This window comes from Anopheles merus, chromosome 3R, assembly GCF_017562075.2.
Source record: "Anopheles merus strain MAF chromosome 3R, AmerM5.1, whole genome shotgun sequence".
NCBI lineage: Eukaryota > Metazoa > Arthropoda > Insecta > Diptera > Culicidae > Anopheles > Anopheles merus.
This window is the reverse complement of record NC_054084.1, coordinates 10871867-10881860: the sequence shown is the minus strand read 5'-3', so window position 1 is coordinate 10881860 and position 9994 is coordinate 10871867. Positions and strand designations below refer to the sequence as shown.

At 46.3% G+C, this 9994-nt stretch overlaps 1 protein-coding gene across 1 annotated transcript in view; it reads right to left on the bottom strand.

Moving 5' to 3' along the window:
- Positions 1–779: 779 nt before the first annotated feature.
- Positions 780–9994, bottom strand: part of LOC121597121 — a 47139-nt gene continuing 37924 nt past the window's right edge. The window contains exon 2 of the mRNA XM_041922663.1: positions 780–8934. Coding sequence (XP_041778597.1) covers positions 4079–8934 — 4856 coding nt within the window. The 3' untranslated portion in view covers positions 780–4078. The remainder of the gene's footprint in view (positions 8935–9994) is intronic.

The window sequence follows — 9994 nt, the reverse complement described above, 5'->3', positions numbered from 1 at the left end:
GTTGTGACAGCTCCCGTTGGACAAGGCGAGGGTTTTTGACGTTTAAAAATAGCTGCATCTCGCTCATTTTCTCTAGCCGTCCTTTACTCGCTTACAGTGCTCGTTAACGTGGTGTGTATGTTTTCGCCCGATTTGTCGTCCCGTCTTTTTCGTGCACATGAACGCGTGAAAAAACGTAAACAACTTGGTGGTTGATACGAAAGTGCTTCATTTGGTGGATTATTTTGAATGAAACTCAACAGAAAATGATTACACGTGTTATTGTATTAATAGCTGAAAGGTTTTAAACTGTGCATCGCATAGGATCGCCATTCAAGGTGCTCGCACGCCGGCCACTGAGCGAGATGTGATCAGGCAAGACATCCGGCAACAGGTAAGTTTGCTAAAAATGCTTGATTTTAAGCATTATATGAACAAGCCGTGCTCTTCTTCTCGTGGGGTCAATGAGGAGGCAGGTGGTGGAGTATATTTATCTTTTTGGCCATTTAATTTAGTCCACCAACACAATCGCACACCATCGCGAGCTTTACGCCTGAATGTATGCAATGCTATACTCCCGAATGTATGCAACTTACAATACGTACCGCACAAAAACAAAGATTAAAGATACTAAAGATTACATACCTTCAGGAGTTTTATGCTGTATGTACAATCCAGCTTATTAGCGGTGAACATGAAAACGCCAGAAGTTAAACAAATATTCAATGTTTAAAATCTGAAAAAACAAATTCCCTCTTTCTTTCTTTCATACGACCACATCATAAACAAATCAACATCCCTTTTATGGTTTTAATCATTTGAAAATGAAAAAAAGTTTATTTCATGTAAAAAAATATCCGTCCCTTGCACTGCTCCGTCAATTGATTGCTGCTGCTATTAATGGTCATTTTCAAACTGTTGTCTATCGAACGGGTCGGGAATTTCGACAGGCTGAATGTTTTTTTTTGTTCTTTTAGAGGGGTTTTATTTATTTTACTGCTCACATTTTTTTGTTTCCTGGAACTCTTTATTTTGTGTTGCACTCTTTCTATCTGCTAGTGGTTTCAAGGCTCCACGACGATATCTAAAACGTGTTCATCAAATGTGCTTACTAATTGTTTTTTTGTATTTTGGTTTTCACTTTTTATTTTACTTACTCACGTGCCCAGTGACAATCAGAACACAAACATATATGATCTTAACAAAGGTGTAGTTTAACAACTTACGTTTTTTTCTGAAATACTTTAGCCTTACTGGCCACTTTGAATTTGCCGTTTTTTCTCTTTACAATCATCTTTCTCACGGTCTCTTCATCTCTTCCTCTTTTGCTTCATTTAAGTTTATCTTACTCAGTTTCCATCATTGGCTTCCGGTGTTTTATTTTACCGTTTGGTTGAATATGGTTGAAGTTGTACAAACTTTGTATCTTTTCTTTCCTTATCTTCTTACGACCTCTTCTTGGCATGCCGTTGCAGGATCAATGATCCTTAATACAGTTACGATTTTCTCTTTGATTGTTTGCGATTTTACTGTTTGTGCTAGTTGTGACTCTTATCGTTCATCGATGTAAAATATACTCTTACAGCTGGTAGACTGCTTTTAAAATTAATCATGTCTCAATTTTGAAATAACCTGTAGTGTCAATAAATCCTAAATTATAAATAATTTCATTATAGAAATCAACACGTTTGAAATCGAAGACCCTTTGACGAGCATAACAAAAAATATACAATTATCGAAAAGCAATTCATGCTAAGTACTTTACTGACCATGAATTCTATCATAATTGTCACAGAATTGAACGATTAAGTATATCGATCAAGGAACTCCCTAGAAAACCATTGCATTTTGTAGAACCTATGCTAGCTCTAGATTGACTTTACGAAATTACGATTGCTTGAACAAAAAATGATGGCCATTAGAGAAAAATTGTAACAAATAATGACTAGACTAAATTTAAAACAAACGTTGCCGAATCGCTTTCTAGTGAAGATCATCGATCGATTTCTCTTAAGATAAATAAATTAATGCTAAAACCATTTAAGTGGATGCAGCATTTCCCTGTAAAATATATTCATGTTTGCTTTCCTCCTTCTCCTGCTATAGGAACTCCTGATACGCGCATTGGTAAGAACTGTCGGTTACTATTGTTTGCATCTGTTTGCAGTGCCGTCGATCGACTGGAGGAATAAAAAGCTTTGAGCTTGAAACGGATTTACAGCATGCACCAGCAAACCCGTCTGCCTAAGCTTTCCATTCCATTTGCCAACCGAACAGGCTGGGTATGGTGGACAGTTTGTCCACGTTTGTCCATTCTATTGTAGTTTGTAGTTGTGCACCATTGGCAAGTACGGTTTATATGATATCTGCTATGTAGGTTTGTGGGTTTTAAAATCGGAGCTTAAATATGTAGTTCGGAACCACCGGGCAACGTCATGGGGCCAGCACATCTTCGCCATAATACACACCATCGGTGGTTTTCGGTAGTCATCTACCGTTGCGATCGTTACACTGATGAGTGGATGTTGAGTATTACTATTGCTATGTACTATTTAGTGTGAGTTTGTTATATTGGTTGAGTCATATCGGTTATTGCATTCGGTGTGCGAAAAACGTAAAATGTATTCTTAAGCACTGTAACTGACTGGATTGGTAAGATTCTGTTCTGTTTTTTTTTTACATTGATTGTAAGCTTGTTTCAGTGGACAAACTGATGTTAGAAATGGTTAGAAAACGCTAAGCAGAGCTAATTAAGCCGCACAGATTGCATACATCAAACGTTATTTCGTCGCAATAACGAAGCGCCTAAATGTATGCAATCCGAATGACTAAATTATCTCAATCAGATCTTTCCTTGCTTTTCCACTTCACAATCAGCGCTGTCGAACTGGAAAAAGCCTACCGACGAATGGGTTTAAGTACTCCGGTTCTATTGGTGCCACACCATGTGGACAAATGGTGACCCAGTACGGGCACTGTCCCGCTCCCCGGGGACAGTCCTGCCATCGCTAGCAGGGCACATATGGAAAAAGTGGCCATCGCGGCTTGTGCTGCGATTTTGACGGGCGATTTTTCAAACGCACGATGTCCTTCCATTTGACCTACAGGATGGTGGCATGGTTGGTTGTGTAATTGCTGCTTAAAAACTATTCCATCCACTGTGTACGATCGCAGATCACAGATGACAACCCGAAGCCGATATGTTTGGCGCCGGTAAAGCCGACATGCTGGCACGATCCGTAACGCACGGTGCGTGTGTATGTGTGTGTGTGTGTTTTAGTTTGCTGCATTGAAGTGATTCGGTATTGTATTGTATTGTGAGCGTTGATTGATTGGATTGCAATAGTGGCTGTGCTACCGGCTGTCTACCAAAATTGCGTGCGCCATCTTTGCTTTGTTTAGTTCGCAAACGGTTTTACTGACACAAGGAAAAACTCATTGATGACGATTAGTACAAAACGGTCATTTTGGTTCCAAGTGGGTGTTGTTACATTTAGCTAGAGAATTTATCGTGCATACACTTCCTGGGGGGGCCACTGATTGCCGTGTTCGAAAGATGTACGTACACATATCATCTTTTATACATTAATATATTTGCTTTAGAATGCTTAGCTTCCTATAGAGAATAGACAATACAATTTTAACTATCTTGAAAAAAAAAACAAATTTAAAAATGTAATTTGTTCACCTTCTTTAGCAAGGCGTACACGTAAACACAAAGACGAAACTGGTTGAAAGAAACGTTTGTTGCAAGTTTTGCATTTCCTCGTACGATCGAATGGCGGTTAACTGTTTCTAAAATGGCGATTTTTTGTTTGTTTGTGTTTGCTTTTATACGAAGAGCCTCTCGCAAGGATAGAGAAAACTTCCAACAGGCTTTCTTTCGCCGTGATTGCCACTAGCTAGTAGATAATACTTTCTGTACACGCTCCACTGCTTTCTTATCTCTTTCAAACACTTTCAAACAAATCTTCCACGCTCATCCTTTACTATCCCATCAGCTACTACTACTACTACAGCTACTGGCTACTAGAGAGTGTTTGTGTGTCAGTAGGAAAACAAAAAACCATCTGTACAACACCTTACAAAACATTTACATTCACTTGCGCAACAGCACATCGATCGCTCGCTTCCCATTGCCATTGCGCACCTCGTTGTCGATCCGTTTCTGGAGCAGATTGTAGATGTCGACGTACTGAAACTCAGCCGCCAGATGGAGCGCAGTATTGCCCCGAGCGTCAGCATGATTTAGTGGCAGCCCCGGTAGCTTCAACACTTCGCGCACCACTTCCACCTGGCGCGAAAGCACCGCGTAATGCAAAGGCGATCGTTCGTCGTGGTCGAACAGATCCTGCTCGAGCGGCAACACTCCGGCCCGGTGAATGATCTGCACGATGTTGAGGTTCCGATTGCAGATGGCGGTGTGCAGTATGGATTGTCCATTGGCCGACGGAATGGTCGCATTGGCACCGTGGCTCAGCAAATACCCAAAGATCGCCTCATGTCCCGTCTGTGCGCTAATGTGAAGCGCCGTAAAACCTTCCTTGTTTTGCGCATCCAAACTAATGCCACCGGTGCGGTGAAGCTTCACACAGTACTGCACGATCTCCAGCGCACCGCGCAGCACTGCCAGATGAAGGACGGAATTTTTCGTGTCCACTTCGACCGCGTCCAGTAGGCGCACCAGCGGGGGGAAGTTGTTCACAAAGTACTGCAGCGCATCGAGCCGATTGTTCATGGCCGCGATCGAGAGCACGTTGTGGCCGAACTGATTGCTGTGCTCGACGTCGGCTCCGTAGCGGAGTAAGATATCGAGCGTATCGAGTGGTGCTCGCGACAGTGCATGGAAGAGGGCAGTCGAGCCAATCGTATCTTTCGCATTCACGTCGAACAGTGCGCCCTCGAGCAGGTACTCCAGGATGCGGTTGTAACCGTCGCGAGCGGCACAGAAGAACAGCTGATGTGGGTGCTTGGGGGCTGTGGTGGTTGAGACGCCACGATGCGTCGGCGATAGAGCGGTTAGCGTTCTGCCGATCGTATCGATTGAAGCACCCTTCTGCAGCAGCAAGTTGGCAATGTCAATCGATTGCTTCCGGATGGCAATGGCCAGCACGCTGTCCAGCTCATCATGAGTAGTTGGTCTGGCCTGTTGGAGTGATCGATGCTCGAGCAGGGTTTGCACGATCGATGTGCTACGATTGCCCACCGCCAGCAGCAGTGGTGTCCATCCTTCACTGTTCGCAAGTGTTGGGTCGGCGCCATGTTTCAGGAGCGCCCGAACACGCAGCGGATCGTTGGAAAGGCAGGCTAGATGAAGAGGAGTCGTACGGTAACGAGGACTAGCGACATCAATCTCGTACAGTTGCAGAAACTGTTGAATTGCCCGCTCATCCCGAGCATGATGTAATGGTGTGAAGGTGTCACTACTGACGTCTCCAGGCGATAGAGAGTACTCGAATCGTTTCGCAACTGGTAGCAGATCCTCAACAATCGCATCATTCCGTAACCGTTCCGGCAGCATCACACTATCCACCTTCTGTCCACTGTGTACTAACAGTCGTACTAACTTCCTGTGCTCTCTTGCGATCGCTATCTCAAGAGGGCTCTGCCCGAGACTGTTTCGAACTCCAACATTGGCCCCGTGACGTAGCAGCAACCTCACCGTCTTCACACATCCACACTCAACCGCATAATGGAGCGCACTATTCCCGTGCGCATCACGCAACTGCACCTTGGCACCCTGTTCGAGCAATACCTTCGCGATGTCTGCATACCCCATTCGAGCAGCAATCTGTAACGGTGTCAGCCCCATGCTGCCATCCTTCCGATTCACATTACTGCTCACCTTTCGATCACTTTCAATCAGAAAGCGCAACACATTCAACCGACGAAACCTAACCGTCGCCGGATAGAGAGCGCCATACTCGACCGTTTCATTCGCGAGCATGAATTCGACGATCTCCTCATTGCCATCGTCGCAGTACTGCAGGAACAGGGTAACACACGCACCAGCCACCTTCCCACTTAGCAGCTCATTATTCTTGAGAAACACGATCGCATCCTGGTCGTTGTTGAGGAAGATCCACGAGTACTGGCTGTATCCGTGCTCACCGTTCGTGTACCACCGGGCCCCAGCGTTCGTGAGTGCCTTTACCATCTCGACGTTGCTCAGCTTGCACGCTACTTCGAGCGGTGTTTGACCGTCCTCGTCGCGCTGATTTAGATCGTGGCACTGATCCAGCAGCAGGTTCAGCAGCTCCACATTCCCAGACAACACAGCGTAGTGAAGGATCTCTGCATTCGCGTCCGCATTCACATCGTAGTCTGGGTGCGTCTCGAGAAAGCTTGCAAAGAGCCGATCGAAGTTAAACACCATCGGTATGGCATCGATCTGCCCATACCCGAAGTCGGCCACAATCTTGGACAGAATGTCCTCATCGTTGCTGAGCACGGCAAGGCTGTAGCAGAACTCAACTCGCGACGCAGTATCCGCTAGGATAGCGTGCAGTGGCCTTCCACAAGGTATCGCACTCACGCTTTCCATCAGATAGGCAAGCGGCTTCAAGAACTCATCCACCTTCCCAAAGTCCAGCAAGTGACCCAACAGCATACAGCTCTGCTGCTGCACGAGATGATCCACTATACCGTGGTTGAGATGATTCCGCCCAAGCAGGTACGCCTCCTGCCGGATCGTATCCCGTATCGCACCACAGCTCTGATACTGAAAGCCTCCAAGAATACTTTGCTGATGTTTGAGCAGTGCCAGCTTCTCGCCAAACTCCCACCCGTGCCGATCGTAGATCTCCGAGATGATGTTCTTCGACAGCTTGATAATGCTGAGCGCATTGAGCAGGATCGTTTTCGGGCCCGTGCACGGTATCAGTGCCTCGTACGTGACGTGACCGTGGGCGAGGTAGTTGCGCAGATTGCGCCCTGTCAGTACGGGCAGATAGTTGCAGACGCTTTCCCGGTTGTCGGCCAGCTTCGCTGACAGGGCACAGGTTGCTTCGAGCATCAGCATCTCGAACGCGATCTCATCGATCCGCTCGAACGGTCGCATGTTCATGTTCTGATCGAGGAACAGCTTTTGTAGCTGGGCTACCTTCTCTTCCGTTTCGCGCTCTTCATCGCGGCGGAGATCGGTGAGTAGGTTGGTACTGTGTCGGATGTGATACCGGTTTAGTAGCTGCCGTAGGAGATCGTACCGCTTCTCGGGATGGTCTTGCAGTTTGCAGAAAAGAGGATCTTTGGTGAGATGTGAGAGCTGCCGTCCGGTTGCTTCTTCGAGGCGTTTTAGAAGTGTAGCATTGCCGGTTCCAGTTAGATGCACTGTTAGAGGTCCATCGGACGTATGGGATTGATGGTAAAGCTTCCTGTCGATCGCATACAAACACCGACACAGTAACATTGCTATCCTTCGCTCTAGTTCGTTTCGATGCCTCAGCTCTGGAAGATCGTCATAGAAGTACCTCAGCAGAGCAGTTCGAAGATGTACGAGAAACTGCATATCGATCGCACGGTTCCGTTGAAACGCCTTCAGATGAGATCGGAAGATGTGGCGGATCTTCTCGTAGCTGTGGTTCGATTTGATCTTCGCTATTAGATCCTCCACCAGCAGGATCGTGTTACTGAACTGCCGGTGGTGTGTTTTGTAGCTTGCAAGCTCCGTGCAGATCTTCGCACGTATCCGTAGGATGTGATCGTTGGCAGGAACTCCTTTACAGTGATACTCCTCCTCGATTGCGTCCACCAGGCTGTCGATTTCGAGAAGACCAAACGGTGCCCAGTCAAGCTCGTCTAGCAGTGCGCCGGTTGGACTGTGGCGGAAAAGGTACGCGTGGTAGGACTTTATCTCCTCGAGACTCTTACTATCGTACAACCGGTTGATGAGCGTCTTGATGGCCATTATGTGCTGTAGGTTCCGAGCGCTCAGAAACAGATGACGCAGCAGCTTGAGATTACGGTGCAGCTCCTCACAATCGAGCGCGTCGGCGTTGATGTGTAGATGATCGCGTCGATCGTGCTGCTGGGCACTGCTGCCGGTCCCACCTGTGAGGATGGCAAACAGATCATTGCCTCTCCGGTAGTGCGAAAGGTAGTCACGTATCCGCGCGTCTCCCAGTATTCGCTCGGTTGTCAACACGTTCACAAAGCTTTCCAGGTGCTTCGTAATGATCGGTGTATCCCGTCCATGCCGCACAGTTTCACAAACCACCTGCACGACGCGTTTCATTGCAAGCGTTTCAATTTCCCGCCCACCAGACCACTCCAACTCCGATACGGAGTCGATGTACTCGAGGGCGCGATTGGTAGCGTGCAGCTCGCGTATCCGCCGATAGCAACAGGCCAGCTTGCGAAACACTTTGCGATTCTTGTCGGACACTTTCGGTTGACTGGTGCGCAGGTAGTACCGGTAGCTGATCGCCTCCGTTTCCACCCTCCGCCGTACGTCTTCGGGCAGTAGTTGATCGCGCACGATTTTGCGCTGTTGCGTGAGCAGATTCTGTTCGGTAAGCTCCAAGGCTGGCTGCTGCTCGTCGGTGGCAGGGAAGATTGAGGATTTCTCTAGTGCTCGATGCCGCTCCACCCACAGCTCGTGTAGTCGGGCACGATAGTTGGTGTGTTCACCGCTGCCGGTGACGACGTAGTGGCAAAACATAAGCTCACGATTTCGTTCCGTTGTCCAGTGAAACTTTCGCTGAGCTTTCGGGAATTGCTCACACCCCGGACTAAGGCTCGTTGTGGGGCTGGTTCCCGCGGAGGTTCTGCTTTCTTCTGGTGAGTTCGATGCGACGGATGGATTGCTGCTGCCGTGGGTGGCATTGCCCGGTTGGGCAAGTATTTTCTTCAGCTCGTTTGTGACGGCTCCGAGATAGAGCAGCAGTTTCCGCTTGTCAAGAAGCATTTTGTAGACGTCGTAGCGGGGTGCATGCTTCCAGATGTGAAGGAAAATGCCTGCAACGATACAGAGAGGATACAGGGGTGATGAGTACCATGGTGGAGTTGGGGTTAGGGGTAAATTACCACTCAATAAGTAAAATTACTTTTTTGGGGGATGAAGTAAAATTGAGGGATTTTAATATTTATCAATCAGGCATGAGTTTTAAAACATATTTTAGATATTTTTAATGGTAAGTTCATATCATAAATTGAAACCTTTATTAAGATTATAAAAGATAGTAAAACACACCATTTTGCATAAAATCAGGCGGTGGAGCTTGTAAAGCAGAAACTTAAGGTGTGAGGATTGCATACTTTGTGGCGTAATTCAAATTGAATGCTTTTACATGATGTAAAATCATTTTTATTACTAAAAGGCTCCTAAAGTAATGCTGTTGATTGACCAAATTCATTTAAAAAACTTTTTCATTCCACTTTGAAAGCTAAAACGAAATGTGTGTATGTATTGCATAGTTTTAGGCGTAATACCAACAGAGTTGTTATACGCAGTGAAAATAATTACTATTGCCAATGAAAGGCTCCTAAAGATATGTAATTGGTCGATCAAATTCATTTAATAATGATACTTTAGGCATCAGAATACTGCTGCAATTGAAATAATCAAGGTTTCGTTTACAACTATACCGAAATAATTATTACACCTCAGCTCAGTCGGGATGTTATCACACACTCCTACTCCTCTTGATGATTGAATACATTTTGCTATCACCTTCTAACCCCGTTAAGCCTCTCCGCTTTCTAAACGTTTCGCTAGTCCACTTTTCCAGTCCAACATTTCAACAACAAAGTATAAGATAATCCATTCATGAGACATTCCCCATGAGGCATTATCTGCTGCACAGCATTACGTTGTGCCTAGAAAACTCGGTTAGTCTTTCGGAAAATGGTTCGACCGGTTAACGTCTGTTTACAAACAAACTGTCCGCTCTGTTCGCACACGCCACTATCCTTTCCCGGTACAGTGTCTACCAATGGGCGTACAGAGCATCAAGGTCTTCTAGGTCCAACAGCCGTACGACCGATTAGGGGGTTGTACGGTGTTCAACGGCTAACG